The sequence below is a fragment of the Scomber scombrus genome, chromosome 16 (genome assembly GCF_963691925.1).
Source record: "Scomber scombrus chromosome 16, fScoSco1.1, whole genome shotgun sequence".
In the NCBI taxonomy this organism is placed as follows: Eukaryota; Metazoa; Chordata; class Actinopteri; order Scombriformes; family Scombridae; genus Scomber; species Scomber scombrus.
This window is the reverse complement of record NC_084985.1, coordinates 13,528,331-13,552,512: the sequence shown is the minus strand read 5'-3', so window position 1 is coordinate 13,552,512 and position 24,182 is coordinate 13,528,331. Positions and strand designations below refer to the sequence as shown.

General features: G+C 39.8%; 1 protein-coding gene across 1 annotated transcript in view; it reads left to right on the top strand.

The window, feature by feature from the left end:
* The first annotated feature begins 2,802 nt into the window (after window positions 1-2,802).
* The window catches only part of trps1 (trichorhinophalangeal syndrome I), an 88,295-nt gene continuing 66,915 nt past the window's right edge, over window positions 2,803-24,182 (top strand). The window contains exons 1-2 of the mRNA XM_062435416.1: window positions 2,803-2,821; window positions 23,001-23,720. Of these exons, the coding sequence (XP_062291400.1) occupies window positions 2,803-2,821; window positions 23,001-23,720 (739 nt within the window). The remainder of the gene's footprint in view (window positions 2,822-23,000; window positions 23,721-24,182) is intronic.

Here is a 24,182-nt window from a genome sequence, read left to right as displayed (position 1 = left end):
GTGCAATTATGGAGAGAGAGAGAAGAGAGAGAGAGAGAGACGAGAGACGAGATGAGAGAGAGACGAGAGAGAGAGAGAGAGAAGAGGAGAGAGAGAGACGAGAGAGAGAGAGAGAGAGAGAGAGAGAGAATGAGAGAGAGAGAGAGAGAGAGAGAGAGAGAATATCTCATCCCTGCTCCTTTCTCACACACTGGCTTTCTCTTTCACCATCTGACACATTTGCACTCTTTTTACATGTACGCACACACACACTTGTAATTGAACAGTAATTGAACACTTCTTATCTGCTTATCTGTCCAAAGAGGTTCAAAGTAAAATTTCACTGTGTGTGTGTGTGTGTGTCTCTATGCATATGCCGTCTGATTCTTATCGTAGTGTTTGACTCAGATCTGCTTTTAAGGCAATGAATTCACATCTCGTCCTCCTTCTGTCTCCCTGTCTCTTCCCCTTTTGGGCTGTCTTTCTAAATTTCTTCCCAGTCCCTTTTTGTGGGGTTAATCTCTCTCTGTCTCGCTCTCTGCCTGTGTGTCTCTATTCCTGTCTCTCTGTTCGCTAAAGTCAAAGAACACCTATTGTCCAAATGTAATTGCTAAAGCAGAAAGACAGCAGCTACAACTATGAGATATGACTAATAAATGGTCAGTTTCCTGTGTGACATAACGTCAAAGTATAAAATATAATTCATACTCAAACAAAATATCTCCTTTCTCCCCTCTTCTCCCACCTTTCCTCCCACTCCAACATAATTGGCTGTATTAGTGTCAATTCCCTCACATTCCCTCATCTTTCCCTCCTTCTATACTCACATATGTATCTTTTATAGTCTATTTCCTTCTTTCCCTCTGTCTGTCTGTCCATCTATCTCTTTTCTTTCTCTCACAGTTATATATTCTTTGTATTCTTTTTATAGATTACGCCTTGGTATATTTTTTGCCAGAAACAAGCAGAGTTACAGGTTTGGCAAGTTTAAAGATAGAATGAGTGCAGGAGTTAATATTCACCCCTCGTATCTTTGTCTGTTAATGTTAGATGTTGTTGGTTACATTTTTTGGGAAAAGCCTTTTCCCTTTCCGGGAGAATCAGTTGATTAGACTTTAGCGGAGAGAAGGTCTGAGCTCCTAAATTTGTGTTTTTTGTCAATCAACCGCAACAATTCAAAATATTTTTGAATTGCCAATCATGTGCAAATGTTTTGGTTTTGCATGACTGCAAGTTTCTATATTATTTCCAGGGGGGCATTTTGTTTTTGACTCATGCGTAACTGTAGCATGATGACACAAAGATTAAATACAGATAAGAGGTTGTGATTGACAGCAAGGCAGATAACCAAAAGGCTGGTTGAGGGGCATAGTCATCTCTGACTCATTTCTCCATTGATGACTGTGTATACTTGACATTTTACGGTGCATTATCTGCAGCTTCGCTCCTGTCCAAAACTAACTTATTAACTTACCTGCCAAGGAGATTGGGAAATTAAAAAACCTAATGACCAAACAGATTTTTACTGGCCAAAATAATAAATTGCTTTTTTGTATCACATACACATTTTAGTGGAGAGCTGCGGTGTTGAGTAGCTGTTCCGCACATTAAACAGGGCCATGAAACTAAGAGCGCTAAAGACGGTCAACAGTTTCGTGGAACTGTAAAAAACACATATGGTGTGTGTGTGTGTTATATAGGGACAAACATGAGTAATTTCCTCCAAGCCACCATGCCAGATATTTTATTACACGACTATGGCCAGTATGGCGGATAGCTGTCTGAGATTTACTTGCCAAATAGAAAATCTACCTGTGTTTGGCACTTGGCAGGTGTTTATTTGAGTGCCTGGGTTTTGCCCCAAGGCTACAATACATTTTCTAACATGTAGAAGACACTTTAAGCTGTCATGCAGTGAACATTGAACATGGAAAAAAAAAATCTCACCAGCGCACTGAGGTTTATACTGTTTTTTTTGTGTGCGTGTCATTCATCAGTTGCGTAGATCAGAGAGAGATTAGAGAGAAGAATAAAAAGAGATGAAAAGAAGTGAAAGACAGAGGGAGGGGCTGAGTATAAAAATAAGAGATGAAAAGATTTAGGGTGTAGTAACAGCTAGATAAGTTTAAGCACTAAACTCTGTGTTTGTGCGCGTCAGTGCCTGTATCTGTGTGTATGTATGTGGATTTTTAAGGGTGTATCAGTAGTTAGATGGGTGTGAGAACTAAAGATGGCATACCTTTGCTCTTATTACTGATCCACACCTGAATCTCTTGTAAATCTATGACCTACTTACGGTGTCCTGATCTAGTTGAAAGGTCGCATGACTTATCCTCACCACGCACTTAGAAGAGGCTGATAAGTTCTGACAGAACAAGTAAGATAGGGTGTGTTAAGCTTAATCTTTTCAGACCTGAACATGTGATCATTTTTGAACCGACTGCTAACTAATGGAAATTCAGTGCAAAGATTGCACAATCCTCTGATTGACAATATCAGTATTTTTCAGTCTTTTTAGCTTCATATTTTTGTGCTGACACACTTTATGTTGGTGTCTTTTCTTTCTTTAGAATCCTAATTACAGCATTTGACAGGCAATAGTGGCAGATTTACTAGAATATTGAATGATAGTAGTCTGCAGACTTGACCTTATATAACAGAAATGTGTCACCATTTAGCCAATATTTGGGTTCAGTACAGCAGGATGTGAATTCTGCTCAGAGCATAGCAAGTCTGTCTTTGTAAGGTCTGTGTCTGAACACAGTGCCGGGAATCCTACATGATGCACTGTGCATGTAACATGTATTAGACAAGTCAGGTATAATGGTGTGTCTGCCCTCAGGTCAGGATGTGGTAAAAACATGACTGAAGTCAAAGTGAATTCCCTTTGTTTACTGGCGCCACTTGCTGTTTTTTTTCAATTAGTATCAAAAGTCATAGGAGGGAAATCCTGGTAGCTGAATGGTTACTGCACATGCCAAATAAACACAACATCTCTGGTTCTATTTTTAAAAGAAAATGCATTGGAGAGGGAATGCCGGCGCCTGCTCCACAATACACGATTAATGGTCGATAACAGTCTGTCGATATTTCATTCAGAGGATCCGTGTCGAGACAACATTCCCTGAGTAATTGCTATCTTCATCCCACTTACAAAACTCCCCTGCTCTTTTTCTCTTCCATAAAATCATCCGGAGCTCCCTAAGACAGATAATCGTCGGTGATCGATTTCAGTTTATATGGTGAGAATGCAGAATTAGATCAAATCAGGTCAATATAGATAACGGTCACCTCCTGTGTGTAAGCAGCTGTGGAGCTCTTGATTGTAGGTTAACTCAATGTGTTTGACTTGCACCTTACATGCTGGATAACAGACACAATACCAGACACAAAATATACACATTCACTTTAGTACATGCCTCCAAACAGTTGTTATTTGTAAATAATCAAAAACTGTGTTTACTGTGTCAAGCTACTGTCTTGTAGGTCACTAAAAAGTGCGGATCTTGGGCATCTTGGTGGCCTTGAGGTTTAAGATGCTAACTATATAATCTGGTTTAAGAGACTGTAAATTATGTAATCTCAATTTTGTTGATGGTGCTGCAGAAACTTGCTTTCACAATGGCCTTTCCCTATATGTGTTGTGAACTCATATTAGAGAGATTTGGGGAATTTTAAAAGGTCAGAGACATAATTCATGTTCTTTATGTGAATGCAGTGCCCTTTAAAGCCAGCATTAAAACATCATTACTATCCTGATTAGGGAAACTGAGAAAAACAAGATTCAAGAATTCATTTGCCATCCAAATTGTTGTTAATTGCAATTAAATCATTATAATTTAATAACATATAGATTTTTTAAATAAAAAAAATGATCCTTCATCTTAACAAAAAACTAAGGTTTTGCTCTCTGTGTTAAACTCACTTATCAGCCACTGTACTTCAGTTCTTTAAGAGCGACATCACAATTTGATAGATTTATATATGAATTTTGTGGTGATGGTTTGATTCAACATCTCTTGGTTATCCGTTTTGTACATTTGAACATAGAAGAGTGGCTTATGTGGTAAAACAAGAATATTGCATTGTCTTCCAAATGTGTGTTTATACATATGCTTGCAGCGCCTGTATTCACTTAAAAAAATCTAAATCTCTAAAATCCATAAACAAAAAATCTTCAAGAAATCTTAACTATAATTTGTGTATGTATGCAGTAGTGTAACTGTGTGAGTGTTGTATGAGTTTCTGTGTGTGCGCGTGTGTTATCTCAAACTCCCGATGTCGCAACGACCTGTAACTTCCAATAGCACAGGAAAGCTCACTGTCTGTGTGTGTGTGTGAGCAGGGTGAAGATGGAAACGGGTGATAAATAAATGTGTGGCTCTAGGAGAGATGAATGTGAGCTCACAAAACACCCATGGATATTTCTTTTCCTCAGGCAAACCTTTTCTGTCACTCCACCGTCGAGTGGTAAAGTAACAGCTTTAATTAGGAAAAGAACTTGTAAGAGGAAGAGAAGATCTTCCTTTGACTTTCCTGAGGTATCCAATGTGTGAATAATGTGACACCTGTACTTACAGAAAGAATAAGAGCCTGAAGTTAAAACAAAGATGTGACACTTTAAAAGAATTTTAGACCTCTTCAGACTTTGGCTGACAATTTAACTCCACTCTAAGAGGCTGTGTCTTCTATAACTCAGAGAAATCCAAACCTAGGCTTCAGGTCTTGCCTGTTTTAACTTAAATAGATACAAAGGGATTTGCGAGAACTCCTCAGTGTATATTCCTTTGCTTATTGTTTTTGCCATAATTGTACAGTCGTGCTGCTATTGTAAAACAGCTCCTATTTGGCCATTGCTGTAATTTTTCTAGTTAATTCTCATCTGAGGCAAAAAAGATTATGGTTTATTTTGTCTTGTTGAAAAGGTTCTTAAATGTTTTAATGCAGAGTGGGGTTCTGTAGTAACTCTCTTAGAGGTAGTTGTCTACCTCTGTAGTCCCTCTGGGCAGGCTAAGAGTCTCATAATCATCCACTCTGTCTGTCTGTGTGTATCTGTGTGAATGTGTGTGTGTGTGTATCTGTCAGTTGTTATGCAGGATAGAGGAAATGAAAGCTCAGACTGAGCCCCAAGGCTTTCTAAACTGTCTCAGTGTCCTTCGTGTGTGTGTGTGTGTGTGTGTGTGTGTGTGTGTGTGTGTGTGTGTGTGTGTGTGTGTGTGTGTGTGTGTGTGTGTGTGTGTGTGTGTGTGTGTGTGTGTGTGTGTGTGTGTGTGTGTGTGTGTGTGTGTGTGTGTGTGTGTGTGGAGCACATCTGCTCCCATAAATAAGTGTGTGAGAAAACATGAGTTAGTGCTGAAAATGAGGAAAGAATACACTCATATTATTTGTCTGTCTCTGTCTGATATACTCAAGTACTCACATGCACGCCCGTACACACACATACACACACACACACAAACACATGTGCATGTACTGTATGCACACAGTGTAAGGAAGTGAATTAATCTCAGTCTTTATTGTGAAACACTGGGCAGTGCTGCCACCTCCTTCCTCTTTTTTGTTCTTTGTGTGCGTGTGTGTGTGCAGGTTCACTAACTATTGTCTGTGTGTTTTGCCATCACTGCTTGTTTTTTCAGTTTCTGTGTACTTAAAGTGTTTGTGTGCGTTGGATATAATTTTAAACTCTCTTTCCTAGAACTGACAATAGCGTAGATTGTTGGCAATATATTACATCATACCAGTGCTGTTGGCTTTTGCCTGTATGTGCTGTAACTTAATATAATTTCAGTGAAGATGTCATCATTTAGTTAAAGAGTATTTCACTTTAATACTGGTCTTTTCACCAACTAAAAATACATCAGTTTACTGTCCAGTCTTCTCCAATTTCTAGCCCATTGCGACCAAGTTTGTGTGTAATTTCCTGGTTGTCCCCCAGCAACCCCCAACCTCTGATCACAGGAAGTCGAGAGGAAGTTGTCGGGTCTCCGCTACACAGACACACACACACACACACACACACACACACACACGCTCAGGCTCACCTCTACCTCCGCCCACACTTTGACACCAATAGGAGAAATGGTGGTGGGTAGCAAATAAAAGAGTGAAGAGCAGCAAGAGAGAAGGGGAAGGGGGGAGGAGTTCTGGTGTGATAGTGTTTTTTTCTTGTGTCTGTCTTTCAAGTGTGAAAAAGTCTGTCTGTTTCTACACTGACACCTTTCACTCTCTCATCTCTTTTTCTTTTTTGCTCAGTCCTTCTCTGTGAGGTATCTGCTGCTCCTCAGCAAAGTTTCACAGTGTGCAAACACACACCTCAGTAACCTGATTATTGTCTGATTTCTCAGAAGCCTCGTCAAGAAGACGGGAGAAAGGATTAAAACATGTGGCTAACACAGCTGGATTTCTGCTGGAGAAACCTGATTTTGTGGCCTCACTGAACTGGGTTTCTGATGGTGTTTTAACATGAACACATTCATATAACAAAGGAGGCAGTGTGGCAGGATGAAAAGAAATATTTAAGTCTAAAAAATGACAAACAAAAAAAAAGAAATTGAGTGGTGAAGGGAAGGAAAACCCAAACCCGAAGCACAAAATCAGATTAGAGCTGCAACAGTTAGTAGATTAATTAGTCAACTGTAAGTTAATCGGCAACTACTTTGATAGTCGAAATATCATTTTAGCCACATTTTTAAGCAACTTTGCAAAAGAATGTTGTTTGTAGCATTCAAAGAAATAACCTTGGAAATTATAACAGGAATTTCACTACTTTGTAAACAAAGTTATTAATTGATTAATCAACAAAATAATTGAGGAATGAATCAATCATGACAAAGTTCCTCAGTATGTGGCACCAAACTGTCTCTGACTTTCTGACCATTACAGTCACTGTTTAAACCAAATGCCCCGTTTCCACTGAGGAAGTTCCTGGTAAAATTTATGAGGTTGTACCTTTTAGAGGAACGTCCTCTCACTCGGTCCTCTAGGCCATGGTCCAGATAGGACCCACCGGACTCTGAGCGTGATGTCACCGAGGCATCTTGCCGAAAGCATAAAAAATTAAACGACAACGAGGAGATACACATGGAAGAACCTGAGGTGGATGCCGCGTTTCATGGTTTTTGTGTTTGTCTACATGGCGGTGGATGCTATGAACTTTTTTCCAGGCAGTGTAGATGCTTTCTACTACTGTTCATCTTCTGCTGGGTTTTAAATGCTGCTTATTTTAGCATTTTCTGTTGACGCCACATCCCGCTTTGAGTATACCCAATCAGCACCGAGTCAACCTCAAGCCCTACCCAGGAGTTTTTCAGGGCTGAACGGAGTACCTACCACGAGGCAGGGACTCGTTTAGCACCCGTAAAAGTTCAGGGAGATTGTCCTTCGGGGGAGATTCCTCCTATGGAGACACGCACCAATGGCCCCCGCCCCATAAAATTACCTCGAAGTTCCTGTGGAAACGGCGCTAATGTAATGAGACGAACACCATCATTCTGTCTTTGAACACAAGTGTACAATATCACAACTTTTCTTACAAAGACGTAACACGGTCCTCTTTAAAATGTGACATTTCATTGTATTTATGTATCTAAAACTGTGGGCATATTTTCAATTCGTAATTATTTTACAATGTGATTGTTGTTTTTTTCTTAATGTTGTCCCACCTTGTACCAGGACATTTTCTCTGTCTCTTCAGATTTTTTATCCTAGTTAAAAACAGACACCTGGTTAATATTTTGAAGATTTGGTTTGATTATGTTTGAGGATTCAGTTGTTTATCAGACCATCCTTATAACTTTTATTTAAAATGTTCATAAAGTACAAAATGCATACAGTACATTATGTTTAATCTAATCCCAAGTATCTACCCAGTCCATCCACCTAAACACCCACCCACCCACCAGACCTGCACCACTGACTTAAAGTCAGTAATTTTACACAATTGCCAAAGAGGACAAACACACAAGCAAACAAAACAAAAATAGACAGACAAAAATACAGCAACAAGTTAGAAGTTTAGTCACATCATGGGGTTACATTCTCTGCATCCATTTTGTTCTACAAATGTCAGGAAAGGCTGCCAAATTGAATCAAATCTCAGAAGAGACGCGTGGAGAGAGCATCTTATCTTCTCTAGCTTGAGTTATTGCTTAAACTCTTTGATCCAGTGAGAATGTGTGAGGAAGAGAGGGTTTTCCACCTTAACAGTATAAGTTAAGTCTGGCTGACAAAGTGCCAAAAGGCAGCATGTTGCACGTATAATTACTTAGGTGCACACCCTGTGGTATAACACCAAATAAAGCAATAAAAGGCAGTGGGTCCATTGAAGATAGACTGCCAGAAGTGATATAATCTTGGACATGTCCAGAACATATATAATAGACATGCTTGAATCTCTCACATGTAGGGTCCAACTCCAGCCTAATTATGGACAACCTAGCCCTCAACCAATGAAGTCGGTACTGTCTTGTACAACAGCATCCTTTTGAAAAATAAATGATGAGTAAATCCTTTGGATCATTTTCAGTCAAATTGCATCTGGAATTTGTTCATTTAAAGGTGCAATGTGTAGAATTTTAATGACAGCATAAATGGAATATGATAATGGTGTATGTTTTAATTAGTGTCTAATCCCAGATATTTTAGAATGAGTCCTTTATATCTACATAGGGTCCCTTTCCATGGAGGCTGCCGTGTTGCACTGTCATGTTTCTACAGTAGCCTAGCATGGACAAACCAAACACTGGCTCTAGAGAGGCCCTTTCACGTTTTTGCGAGTTTCATGGCCACCGTAGGTTCTCCTACATACTACGAAGGAGTGGGTGAGGTGTATTCATTTGGTTGCAATCTGCAACGTCATTTCTAGATGCCACTAAATCCCACACGCTGGTTGTTTTAAATCTGATTCAAATTTGTTTTTAAGATAATCTGAACTTGTCAGATAATGTAGATTGAGAAGGTTATATATCCTTCCTATAATTTGTTTTAAGTCTGTGCTGAATTTGAAAAGAAATCTAAGTGAGATGTGTTTGTTTTTGTTTAAAGGTTTGTGCATTTCAAGTTTGTGTTGTGTATCTGTACTATCAGAGTGTCTCCTTTTGATTTTAAGGGTGTGATGTAATACTTGTATCATAGTGTAAAATATCTTTCTTTTTAGTTTGAAGCATTTAATATGAACACATTTCAACCAAAAAACACCTCAGTTTATTTATGATCTAATGCAGCAGATTTCAAACTGGATATTTTGGTGTTTGTAATTTCTGCTGTATGTGTGGTGCTTATTAATGTGCAGGAAGAAACTAAATGAGGATTTAGTGAACGTGGATTACTTTTAAATAATGCAAATGGTGGAAGTAATCTTTTAATGTGCTTGTAATATAAAGGTTTTTATCATTAATTACAATCATGCAGAATTCAATGAGAGGAATTTGATGTTCAGCTTATCAATCCTGATTGGAAAACTGTGTGAATTTGTGTATATTTGTTGCGTTTCCTCCATAGTACATGATTTGTTTGTGCATGATTGTTTCTATGTGATTTTTTTCAGTTTAACAACTCTTTTACTGAGTGTTTTAAACTCTGTGAGACGCATATTGGTTAAGTAAAGCAATAAAAAAATGGGTTTTAGCATGTTGACATGTGTTTTCCCTCTCTGTGACAGTGTGTGATCCATAAGGATCTTTGCCTACCTCTGTATCCTGGCAGCCAGTTCAACAATAATTAATTACATGCACACTCGTCAGAGTCTTTCTTTGTGTGTGTTTTCAATACTCCCGCATGTGTAAAAACTGTGACATGACAGCTGTACCATTTATTTTTAAAGTTATAACTGAGATTTTACACAGTCGTACCCACAGACACAGACAGCAGAAAGCTGTTGACCACAATTTGCTCACCACAAAAATTGGTTAGGGTGACATCATCAGCAATGGTGAGAGAGAGAGATCCATTTTTAAAGGAGCTTTCTTAGACGTGACCACACACACATGGTATGCTCCACACACACATTCACACACAGACGGAGTATGCTCTAAGGACCATAGCAGGGGAGCTGTGTCTGTATCTGAGTGAGTCTGCGTGTGTGTCTGTGTGTATAAAGTTAAAATCCAGACTGCCATTCCAGAGGCCAGACTATTGAGTCTTATAAACTCTCAGGTCACAGATTATTGAAATAGCAGAAGAGATATATAGTCTGCGCCTGTGTGTGTGTCTTCTGTTTAACAATTTCCCTGAAATAGTCACAATTGATGAGGAGACACTGAAATCCAGACATGCATGCAAACACACATCTGCATGTGTATGTATTTGTGTGCATAAATGTCTGTGATTTAGTGAAATAACGTGTGCGTGTGTGTGAGAGAGAGTTGTGTATTCCAGTATTTGAACTAGCAGGCTGGATCTGTGTATGGTGTGTGCGTGCTGTAATACTGATTTATTTCAGCATCATTTATAGTCCCACTGGGAACTAAACCAGCAATCTGTTGGCTGCTATTTCATTGTAATAGTCTAACATGCACACAGATAGTCTTTTGTATAGGCCAATCTAACAAAATGTACCTTATTTTAACCTCCTAACCTCCTGTAATTTGGCTAAGAGCGTTGGCTAAACTGAATAACCTGTTTTTATTCTCTTCTAACCCACCTTTGGTCCACAGGGTGTTAACATAGTGCTTTCAAATGTGACTTTGCAGATGAAAACAGCTTATTTGTTTCATGCTGAGTCAGTCGTTGTTGTAAATAACAAGATTCACTCGGAAAATGTCCTGTTTTACTGTGTTTTGTGCGTGTTATAAAGTTTACGAATTAATTTAGTTCAATAAGCAGAAATTCAACAGTTTTAATCTGTCGACCAGTTTCAGAGAATATCCTTCACTGAAGTGAGAAATTCTTTCTCTTCTCTCAGTGGTTTTTGAACAGTGGTTTGAACTCTAAAGTGCTCAGTAGCCAGAAGAAAACGGTTATAATGGATAGCTGTGTGTGTATGTCCGTGTGTAAATGGTGTTAACCAGTGTTCTGCCTTTAACTCGCCTAAAGGGGCAAATAGCTCTCCTACAGAGTACTACACACACATGTACTAACCCACAAACACACAGGGTATAGTGTCCCAGACCCTGTGTGGTGCTGTAATCCAATGTAGTTATTTGAGGTCAGACTCCTCTAATAGACTTTTAATAAAGTTTGTTAGGTGGGGGGGGGGGGTTGCACGATGGGAGCACTCATCATTCCACTGTGTTCATTTCTGAATCGGTGTTTATCTACTGTAAGTTCTGAGCACTTACTTGCATGTAGTTTTTTCGCAGTACAGTTTGCCAAGAGAAAACGTTTATATCTGTTAGTAATAAATGGAACGACAGGGATTAGAATAATAAAAAGGACAGTACGCCGCAAATTTAACACCTTCAGAGTTAAAAATGAACACTGACCCAGTGTTTATATGGGAACCATTGTGAAAGTATTGAATTAACACTTGTGAACAAGTTAATATTATAAAACTCTGACAGTCTTGCTTAACACTTATAAAAAAACTCTTATAGTGTAAATTATCAACACCACAATGGATAACAAGACCACTGGTTGGTGTTCAAAGTTCACTCATTAGAGACACTCATAGAGTACTCTGTGTTCACTTGGTGGTGACAGTCCCTCAGTTGATCATTTACAATTTACATTCAACTATTGTTGAATAATGTACATACATGGTAGAAGTCTTAAATTGACTGAATTGATTTCAAATGTACAGTCTGTAAGTCTAGCCCCCTCATATGTGCAATAATCTCTCGAAACAGGGACTGCAAAGAAAGACATTATTATTTTTGACAAACAGGGCAATCATAAAAAAAACTCTGCAGTGACCTTGTATAATATAGTATTGCCAAAAACATGAGGTAGCTTGTTACTGTTGCTTGCCCTATACAATGCAGCTGCCTGGCACAACATAGAAAAAAATAAAAATGTCTGTACCATAAGACATTTGGACATCAAAAGGCTGAAGGGATTGCAGCTCATGATGTGTAATGAGTTGCTGTGGTTACTATGAATGGGGAGAGTTATGCATCTATGCAGTCCAATTCAACAGTCGTGCAGTAAATCCTACCTCTGAGAAGGTTATAATGTTCAGATTTTGTTGAAACCCATTTTGGAAGCAGTTGTTTGTTCTGCTGTTCAATTGTTTATGTTATACTGTTTCTGATATTTTATCTTTCCCATTAGTGAAAATATTAGAAACACTTGTCTGTATAACGAAACATAATTTAACAACAGCACAGTCCTACTGTAGGACTCCTACAGCCTCCAAAGTAACTCTAAAGTTAGAGCAGCTCTGTATAACAGTTTTCTTTTTAAATCAACATGAGAACCTTCATAAAGAGATTATTTATTTAAAGACTGTGTCAGTTGTATTAGTTTTATGTAGGTATTTCTAATAAACTGGCAACTGAATGAAGCAGTCCTAAGCAATCTTGATACCATCATTTCTTAATGCAAATATTAAACTTAAAAATAATAACTAATAAAGGTAAATACACAGCTTGGATAACCTTTCCTGGAGAGAGGACGTTTTTAATGAGGGGGACAAAGTGACAGTTCCCAATGCATATTTAGTAATTCACTGCAGGACTCTTCTGCAAAGAAATAATAGGAAAATTGTTGTTTACTCACTCACCCAAGTACCTGAGAGCACTTCATAGAGATGGAACAATTATGGTATTACTACAGCAATATGAGTCTACTGCAGGGTTGAGGTTTGGTTTGTTTCAACTGCTGATGTCCTGTCACAATCCAACAAGGTGGCTTGTAACAAACTACTGGTACTACTGGAAAATGTACACATTTCTGACTACCTTACTTCATTTTTAGTAATTATGGCGTATGGGAATTTATTTAAAATGGAGAAAAAAAAGAAAAAAATATAAAGTTTAAAGTTATGGCTGTAACCACCAAACCACTGGGGCGAGCTGCCCTATTTCACACAGTTCTGCTCATCCTTACAATCAAATCTATACCCTGCTATCATCAACTTATCCCACTGTGTCATGCATGTGTGCTGCAAGAATGTTAACTATATGTCTGCTTCTGCTGTCACACAGCATCCCAGTCTTTTCATATACTTCAAGTACTGTTGTCCCTCCAGGTTATGTCAGCAGGATCTCTTTTATCAGCTACACAGATGACAATAATTAATTAAAGCCGCAAGCGGCGATGGCGGGCCCTCGCTCACCCATGCCACCGCGGGGCCTGAGGCATGGCGGGGCTGTGGCGTGAAGCAGAAAGTGAGAAAAAACCTGGAAGGAGGCCAAAAATGCAATGTTTCGTTCATCCAGTAGGGGGCAGTCACAGGTAGTTACACATATGGTCTGGTGTGGTCTGGTGTGTTCAGGGCGGCCACTCATCAGTCATGTGAAGTTTGGAGTGAATTGGACAAAGCATGAAGGAGTTATGAGAGGTTGATGGTTCATCCACCAGGGGGCAGTAGAGTGTAACAAAACACGAGCGGTTGCGTTCAGGGTGGGACAGTGATTACACATGTGAAGTTTTGTGGAAATCGCACAATGATGATGTAAAATATGGCACTTCCTGTTTCCACTAGGGGGCGACACGAGTGAGATCGCCTATGAGCGAATGGAGACGTTGAGGTCGGCACCCTGGACCTGTGTACCAATTTTCATGATGATACGAGTTCAATAAAGCCATCAAAAAGCCAAACGTATTTTCATGGCGAGGAATTGATGGTCGCCGCGTCGCCACACGGACGCCATTACTCGTAGCTTCACAGTCTTCATAATGTAGCTTCACCAACTGGTTCTGAATGAAGTTGATGGGGCAAAGTATGTAATTTTAATAAATCTTAGTTTACTTCCTGTTACCACCGGGGGCGCTATGAGTTACGTGGGAAGTTAATATATCGGGACGTTCAGGGCGGAGCCATCATCATGTCCAGCACGTTTGAAGCTGATTGGATGAAGTATGTGGGCGTGAGAGCCACTCGTATGTACATGGCGAGCACGCCAAAGTTAGTTGAGCCCTGGCAGACACGCCCTTTGACCTACGGATGCGCAGAGCACAACTTAAGCTCAGCTAGGTCTGGAGATGTTGCGTACCTAATTTGAACTTGATCGGGCGAACGCTGTGGGAGGAGTTAATTTTAGGCGGGAAAAATCAAAACCAAAATGGCCGACTTCCTGTTGGGTTGAGGTCATGAGGTCAAGAGGCTTTTTTGCATATGTGGGTATAATACATATGTGTACCGAATTTTGTGAGCATAGGACAAAGTTAGCAAAATTCCCTATGGGCATTTTTGGACTTTGTAGGGGGCGCTATTCCGCCATTCTGCGTCGACCATGTGCGACCACCCAAAAATATCGAATTTCGGATGAGGCCGGACGTCCGTGCAAAAGTATAAGCATTTTTGCATTTGGGAAAGGGGCGAAATTGGGGCACGAAATGTCGGAAGAATAATAATAATAATAAACATTACAATTTCAATATAGCATTTTTCCCCGGGGGTCTTCCATACCACATGATTACTTGATTACTTGATTACTTTGGGGTCACTTGCACTTTGGGGTCACTTGCACGTTGGGGCATGAACGAATTTCAATAGGGCTTTCGCCAGGCGACTTGCAGTTGCCGCTCGGGCCCTAATTAGAGTGAATACGTCTAACAAGGCCAAACAGTATGGTCTGGATTTGGCTCCGTGTCTATCAGAATTTAATGGTTTATTCTTTGGATTGCAAGGAAACTTTCCAGAGTTATATGAGAGTCAATACAAAACTTGATTAATTGCGATTAACAGACACATAAAACGGGCAAATGTAAATATTTCCTTCTTCCCAGAGGTATGGTTAGTAGCTCTGATTGACACCAAGGGCAGCAAACTTGCTTCAATCATTATTATAGCTTGATGGTCATGATGATCAAGAAAGGCCATACTTAAAAGAACACATTTTTCCTTACTCCAGATTTTTGTGAACATTATGTGAGGATTTCTTATTGACATTGGTGTTGGGTTAGGGTTTAAGATTAGGGTTAGGGTTAGTTTTTTCATCTTTACTATGTGTTGAAATGTAGTGCTGGGCAATTAATCAAAAAATAATCGAAACCGACATTTAGAAACTCTAATCGACTTAATCTTGCTCATGTCAACTAATCGTGGTGTTCACTGTTGCCATGACAGTAAAGGTTGCATATCTTTAAGGAATTTGAAAACGTGTCTCCAGTGATCATTTTAACCCAAACCATGATCTTTTCATAGTTCTAATCAAGTAAACTAGACATTAACCACAGCATCACAACTTAAAACATCATTATTTTCATTCCCTAAAGATACTCATGTGCGAAAATATCGGGTGAGGGCAGCAGTGTAAAATACAAAACAAAAGAAACTGTGAAAATACATAATCGTTCATCTAGGGTGGAGATAATCGTTCATTAATCGTAATCGAGGTTAAAAGTTCAATTAATCGTGATTTTGATTTTTGCCATAATCGCCCAGCCCTAGTTGAATGACAATAAAAGAACCTGCCACCTGATGAGGATAGTGGTGTGTGGATGGAGGTGATAACTGAATCTCAAAACAAAAGATATAAACAATTCACTTCATTTGCGGTTGAATAATGGGTAAAATATTGAAATTAGCTCTGGAAATGACCCCTGCTTTCAGTCATCCAAGAAACTTCCCCTATGTCCCTATGTCCTGACTGAAAAATTGGGAATCAACAGACAACATCTGCTTTGCTGCATTTTGTGCTATAAATACACTACTTTTTATTTTTTATTTTTAAGGCAATCACTTATCAGTTAAACCAATTACTTCAAGTTAAACCTTTTTCTAAAATGTGTCTTAACAATTTAATATATGAGTTTTATATTAATGATTTTTTATACACTAATTGAACTAGCTAATCATTCCAGCTCCATTGGTCTGCAGATCTACACAGCCCAGGTTTAAACTAACTGGCTAACAAAGCTAAAGTTCATGTGTTTTAACGAAGTTGATAATTTACAGCAATTGGACAGCCACATAATTCTAATCATATCAGCAACACTACAAAAACAGATGATTAATTTTGTTGGCCTGGATGAGAATCTGCATCTGCAAGCATGATCATATGAGTTCTGAGATTTACGAGGTATCAATGGGCTGTGTGATACAAAGCTTTGGAAAGTTGGTTTTGGAAATGGTTTGCATCCTAGGTTTAATATATTCAGAAAAAAAACTGGCACACAACATCTTGCGTTAAGAAAGCCACATACCAACACACATACAGAAAGAACTGTCTGAGCTTGTTTTCTGCTATATGTAATACTGACTGACTATCAGTCAGGTAGAGTGCTGTTGTGCTTCCTAGACTTACACTGTCACAAACACACCTACAAAACACTTCCAAATTCATGTAAGGAGGGTAGGAGGAGGAGAGAAGTAGAGAATGAGAAAGAGACAGCAGCAAAGAGAAGAGAGTGAGATGGATACAGATGGGTGGGAGAGAGAGAGATTAATTTATAGAGGAAGATAGATGAAAGGTGGACAGATATGGAGAGAGGAGGAGGGAGATATGTTGACCCTATAGGTTTGTGTGTGAGCGTGAGAAAAAAGACCAATACAGAGAGTAGGAAGCAGAGAAAAACAGCTTAAGATTGAAGAAGAAGAAAAAGAAGAACAAGAAACAGAGGGAGGGAGGCTCATAACGAGAGAGCGAGGTATTGAAATGTGAACCTCTGATTAAGTTTGACATTTAAGATGACATATTTTGCATGCTGTTACCCCTTTACAAATGAGTCCTACACTCTGGGAGTGGAGTGAGTCTTTATGTGTGTGTGTGTGTGTGTGTGTGTGTGTGTGTGTGTGTGTGTGTGTGTGTGATTTGCATGATCCGTGGCAGGAATGAATTGGGCCCCAGATGAAGAGTGTGTGTGTAAGTAAGAGTTCTGGCATTGATTAGGGGCCTAGCAGGCAACTGAAAGCTTTTAGTCTTAAAATGGCAGGTGGACTTTGTCTCAAAGTGATTTTATGTTGTCCCCCCCCCCCCCTTCCCTCCTTCTGCTTCTCTCTCCACCCTTTCCTCCTTATCTTCAATTAGACTTCTGCCTCTGCAAAATCAATTCCAAGATCAAGCTGTTGCGTCGTCAGAAAGGAAAGTCCTCTCTGCAGCGGACTCCTTTACCCCTGCACCCCTTGTTTCTGGAAGAGGCCAGACACACCCGCGATCCCATCCAGCGTTGAACTAAGCACCGCATAGCAGTGTGCACTTGTGGCCGATTCCTATTATAAACCCACCGCTCTAAATAGGCTCGGTTTCATGGACTGATCTGTTTTGTCTGTGCGGGTACTAAACCAGTCACGTGCGAGCTTTCATTAATATTTTCCTCAGCTGCTTTTATTCACCGACACGTAACCTAAAGCTACAAGCCATTTCAGCGTGACTGCCATTTTGTGCATCAGTGCCCTTCCTAGAAGTAATAATCTGTGACATTTTCATATAAATAAATGACTGCTGAGTGATACAACACAGTCGAGAAAGCTTTAACATTTGCAACAGCAACAACAGCAGAGCTGGTGTCTGCCAGATCTTTGCAGGAAAAATCCTTATTACAGACAGGAAGTGATGTGTTTTAGATTTCTGGCAGCAGCTTCAGGGGTATTTATTTCAAGGAAAGAAATTATTTGGGCATGACATAATAAAGAGGAACCCTAAAAATGTGATTAATAGAAAATCCACTATTAAATATGCCAAAGTAGTAGACACATTGATTAGTTGAAATATCAGTGTGTGCTATTAAATGCAGAAACACAAGTGTTGCATACTTGCACTTGAAAATGCGTATTTAAAATGGCGAGTGTTAACTTAAAACTTAAATTTGACTTTCCACTAATTTTTCTTTTCCATCTGTGAATCAAGGGGAACATTAGAAGAAATGTTTAAAATATGTTAAGCAGGCAAATTACTGTGACATTAATTCAGATGATTTCATTATTTTCTACATGTAGAGAATCCATTTAATTTATTCAGTGTGCTGTTTGGCCAGAACAGCTCGCCCCCACATGTCCACCACTCACTCACTGTCAGTGGCTCTTTATCTACAAGTTTCCCATTAACTTTGCGTTAGAAAAAAGATCATAAATATGTCAGAACAATACATCTGGGAAAGGATTGTTTTATTAATCAGTCAAAATAAACCAGTAACCGCACTCTGGGTTGAAAAAATAGTTTTAAATGCATTATAATGTTGCAGGTTCGACCAGCTGGACACCTGACTTGATAAATGCACGTCTCCATGTTATGTCTTGAACAAATAAGTACAAAAATGTTCGAGAATCGGTTAAAAAACTGTTGATTTAAATAATGGAAAGTTGCATTTTTGACTGTGAAGGATGGAAAGAGGTTGCCAGTGAAATGCCCTTCTCCAGTAGCCGCGTGGTTGCAGAAAACTGGCTTTCAACATTAATGGAGGTTTTTAAAGTAGATGTTATACAATCACCCACTTTTGGAGGATGCTTATTAGTATGTGGAGCTTATCTGCTCTTTGCCTCCTGCCTTTCTTTTCTTCTACACCCCTTTCCATTGTTCCTATTTCTGTCTATACATTTCCCCAGACAGTCTGCTTTTTCTTCTTAAATGAAGAAAATGTATTTTCTTTCCTGTGTAAACTGTCTCACCACCCCCCCACCCCCCTTGACACTGTCCTTTTCACTTACCCCCCTTCAGTCACAAATAGTCACAGGTATGTTTTATTTTAATTTGGAGTTCTTACATTTTTTTCTATTTGCCTTAAAAAAAAATGTTTTTAATGTTCCTTCTTCTCTTAATCATAGTCCTCCAAATACCCCCACTTCAACGTAAATATATCTTTAAAAAAAAAAGAAAAAAGAAAAAAAAAAGAATCAAGAGTGAGAGATGGCATCAAAGGATAAAGGAAAAGACAGATGATTAGGGGCAGGAAATGTTGAGACAAAGACTGAGAGGATAATATGAAAAGACAGAATGACGCAGATAGAAAAAAAGAAACAAAGCTAGAGAGAAATTTCTCTGTGTAACAAGACCTTGCCTTTAGCATTATTTCTTCATATGCTGCACATTAATCCTTTGTTTATGAAAAGATGGATATGCCAACTACAGCTGTCCCACGGGGAGGGGAAGAGCAGAGATATCTGAAGACAGCAGAAATGTGTGGCTATGTTGAGATTTGGTTAAAACCCCATTCATTACAGCCACATAATCATATGCATTTAGAGAACTAGCTCGGGGTCAGTGGGTAAAATGATTGAGGTGTAATGGTAATCTGTGTTTCTCTATTAGTGAGTTCTACTGCTCTTCTCTGAATGAGTAAGACTTCCTTTCAAGTGACTTGAATTTCAGTGTTGGGGTGGCATTACATGATGATCCTGTACACATCATGTGGCTAAACTGCAGGTTCATAATGTTCATCCAACTTACTGGTTACATGACACACAGTAAAAACTACATACATATGCATTAGTGCATGATAAATGATAGGAGAGATTGAACATTTGATGAACAATTTTGATAATCTATTAATAGTTTAAGTCATATATCAAACAGTAGTGCAAAACGTTTCCTAGTTCCAACTTCTCTAATGTGAGGATTTCCTGCTTTTCTACTATTGTATTTTGGCTTTGGTCTGAAGAAACTTGCAACTTTGAGACGCCACCTTTGGCTTTGGAAAATTGGGAAGACCATTTTTCACTATTTTCTTATATTTTATCGATTAAATAACCAAACAATGAAAAAAAAAACCCATTGTTTTTGTACGTTGCCAGTTGACGATATTTAGGGCCTGCTGATTTTAGTTGTACTCAAGTCTGTTGATGTGATGTCAAAACTTTTTAGTTAATTGATTTACAGCTCAGCAGGCATCAAATTCAGTTTAATGCAGCATTAAAAACATTCAGATATATCAAGATGGAAATTATTCAATATGGATCCTCTACTTTGGCGTGGACATTTGCTGCGAAAACCCTTCCACACTGTTGTCAGTGCATCCTTCAACAGTTGTCTGTTGATTATCAGCAATTTCTGATAAAAGCCTCACTGGCGTTAGAGGCTAATCGCAGTTGATGGAAATGATTAACTGTCGTATTCATCCTCGTTGTGGTATTGAGGCCTTTGTGGTGTATAGGGGCTAATTGTAGCTAGTAGCAGTAGTTGTTATGCGGTATGTTGTGGTGGGTTGTACCTAATTGTAGTTGATAGTAATGGTTCCAGTCTGTGTATACAGCCTGAAGCAGACATAGCTGTACTGCGACATTGAGGCGCGCGCGCACACACACACACACACACACACACACACACACACACACACACGCACGCACACACACACAGACACACATAAACAGATACATACAGTACAGCTTTTTTCTTGACCACACCCTGAAGCACACATCTAAGCTCACCTGAAGTGTACAAATAAACATGATGGTGACGTGATGCCAGTGTAAATAAATAATAGATAACACTTTTCAATTTCAGTTTTTTTCATTAGACACTTGAACAAAGTCATTCATAGTTTCGTTATTATCATTTTGATTAACTTTTTAAGTCGCCACTGAAATCATACGAGGCAGATGGAAACACAGTTAGGTCAGTCTGTGCCCCATCTTAGGTCGGGGTTTCAGCTTCATTGCTTTACCACGACGATCTGTAGTTTTCCACTGTGTGTGTGTGTGTGTGTCTGTGTGTGTGTGTGTGTGTGTGTGAATGATGAATTCTGACTGGGTGTGGTGAACATCAGATGAGATTTTCCTCTGCTCCCTGCACTCACTCTCTCTCTCTCTTTCTCTCTCTCTCTCTCTCTCTCTCTCTCTCGCTCTCTCTCTCTCACACACACACATATCCAGGCACACGCAGTCTTTGCCAGGGCTGGTCTAGGCGTGGGCCCTCTCAGACATAAATTGCTTTATTTTAATAGTTGTATGGTAGAGAAAGAGGGAGAGAAAAAAATGGTAAAACACTAGAAAGGCCATAGAAAGAAAATTGGAATCAACACAGAAAGCAGCTCTCTCTCTCTCTCTCTCTCTCTCTCTCTCTCTCTCTCTCTCTCTCTCTCTCTCTCTCTCTCTCTCTCTCTCTCTCTCTCTCTCTCTCTCTCCCTCTCTCTCTTTTTGTGATCTTTTTTAGTCCTAATCCACTAGATCACATTACAGGGTTATTAAAATATGGTCTTTTTCAATCTGTTTATGTGTATCTACTTGTTTGTTTATGGTCATCTAATTATCTGTTTTCAACTACATCCTCTTTTTCTTCTCTCTCTTTAGAAGTGTGAGTGTGTGTTGATTTTCTCATGCTTTAAATGTTTGCAGTTTGCTATCAGTAAATAACAATAAGCACTTATCTCTCACACTAACGTAGACTTACTCACAGGGAGTCACACACACGCTACCTCGCTTCCACACGCATCATCAAATACGCATTACTCACACGAAAACGCACACAAACAGTCCAACAGTGTCTTCCCCCACATATTGCATTGATCTAAAAGTGATCAGTTTTTGGCGTCTATCAGGCGTCTGTTGGGTTTCACTGTGTTTATGACCGAACACACACACACACAAACACAGCGTATGGGTCAATGGGTTGACTGTGTTTACGACTGAATATGAACTGAACAACCACAAATAAACACACGCGCGTACACACACATACATGCTTGCACACACGCAGTATCTCTCTCTGTCACGACTGTTGTGAACAAAACAACCACAATTGTTCTCTTTTCAAACAAAAGAAAGATTATGGTTTAACATAAAACACATGGTTGGTTATTTGATGGCTTTGTATAGTGATTATAAGAGAGGGAGGGATGGTGGGAGAAGGGGGACGACTGTCGGAGGGAGCAGGAACAGAAAGAAAGATTTTATTGATGGAATTACTTAAATTATTGTTGCAATTATTCTTGTATGTGAAAGAGGGGAAAAAATGCAATTAATATGCCCTGACAAGTGCTTTTTTTGTTTGATAGAGATGTTTCACTTTGATTATAAATGAGCATGCTGCTCAAAAGGAGAGAAGAATGAGACGAAAGAGAGGTAAAATTAAAATGGGATATTAAATGAAAAAGAAAAGCAGACAAAAGAACATTTAAAAGAAAGAGAGAGAGAGAGAGGAAACTGAAGGACAGGAGGTGACACAGACAGAGTGTGAGAGTCAGAGAGAAATGAGAAAAAGAGAATTTGGGAGCCAGAAAATGAATGAAAGGCACGCAAAAAAGAAATGCAAAAAAGAAATTTGGAGTGCTGGAGGGGATGAATTGCAATCTAGCCCCTCTCTCATCCATCTTTCTGATATGGGGGTGTGTGGTTTGATGTGGTTGTGTGTTGGACATTCTCCCTGTCTCCCCGTCTCTCTGTCCTCCCTCCATCTCCCCCATTTCTCTCCGTGCCTCACCCTCCCTTCTCTCTCTCTCTCTCTCTCTCTCTCTCTCTCTCTCTCTCTCTCGCTCTCGCTCTCTCTCCCACCCCTCCTCTCTCGCGTCCTCACGCTCTCTCTGATATGGTTTGGGTTTTGATGTGGTCATGTGTTGAAGATTCTCACGGATGGTTTCCATAACGATAAAAAGATTCCCTCCCTGGTTTAGAATTTTTTTTTTCTCTTAAGTTGCACTTAAGGATGCAACGAACATCCCAACACACACTCCTGAAAACGCTCTCATAGCTGAGATGTTTCTGATTTGTCGGGGCTGTTTTGCTTTGACGAGGTTTGTGGTTGAGGATCGTCACAGATTTCCATCTTCAAAGCAGTTTGTAAATTGAATCAAAGCTGTTCTATACACACACGTACATCACTGTCAAAAAATGCATGTGTGCATGTGTGCCTATAATCCACAGTGTATTATCTGTTGTCCTGCAGTTACTTTGTATCTCTTAGTGTCTCTTAGTGGATTAGGAAAATCTGCTGGAATCTTTTTTCTTTATCTCCCAGATCCCACATGAATGCATAAATATCCCATTTCTAGATACTATCAATATATCAATTGCACAATAAAACTTTTCCTGTCCCTCTCCATCTTTTCAGAGATGGTGAGGAAGAAGAATCCCCCTATCCGGAGTGTGGGAGGTGAGGAGGAGGAGGAGGAGGAGGGGAGGAGGCCAGCAGGAGAAGAGGAAGAGGAGGGAGAGGAGGAGGGGAGAGTAGGAGCGGAGGCCGACCGAATAAACCGACCCTCCGAACCAGAATCCTCCGACCGGATCAGAGGAGATGAGGAGCAGGAAGAGGAGGAGGGAGAGAGCGAATGTGTTTCCTCATCTGTCTCTCCCTCATCTGTTGGCGGGAGAGACGATCGCTACAGCAATGAGGAGAAAGGGGGGAGGAGAGGAGGGGGAGGAGGAGGGGGTAGGGCTAAACAAGGAGGAGCGGCGATGACTGACAGACCCGAGAGCCAGTCGGAAGCTGAGGATGGGGAGAAGGGTGCAGAGGAGGGAGAGAGGAGTGAAAGAGGGGAGGCAGATCATCTCATTTCTCCTCTCCTCTCGACTCCCCACCTCCTCACTAGACAGGAAGGAGGGGAGGAGTCGACAACTGACACCCCTCCGCTCTCCTCCAGCCCCTCTCCTAAACTCCAGGACTTCAAGTGCAACGTGTGTGGTTATGGTTACTATGGCAACGACCCAGCTGACCTGGTGAAGCACTTTAGGAAGTATCACCTGGGTCTTCACAACCGCACGCGGCAGGATGCTGCCCTCGACACACACATCCTGGCACTCCACAACATGGCTCCCCAGCACACACCCCTGGGTAATTAGCTTAGCTTAATGTTTTTGAGTTATGTTGCTCCTTATTGTAAAAAAAAATGGTTGTAAAAGGAAAAAAGAAAAAAGGAAAAAAAACGTGATTCCCTGCACCACTGATCAAGCCTAAAAACTGCATTGGACCACATGCTGACATGTTAACAGGCTTAGTAAAGTATCGAAATAAATCTGGACAAAACAGGGGAAAAAAACATCCAATTATCACCTCATTAAGCTAGTAAGTTACAGGCTTTCAAGACAAGCTGCGCCTGTCACAACAAACCCACAGTAAAAAATATGAGCATACAAACTCAAATCGGTTCATGAATCCCCTCTTTTTATTTTTTTATTTTTATAAAACATGTAAGGTAGCAACAACTTGTTGATTGTTCTTCTGAAGGTTTTCTCTTTTCCCAGAATCAGACATGTCCTTGGATTTTTTATTTTTTATTTTGCCTCCAGCGGCCTG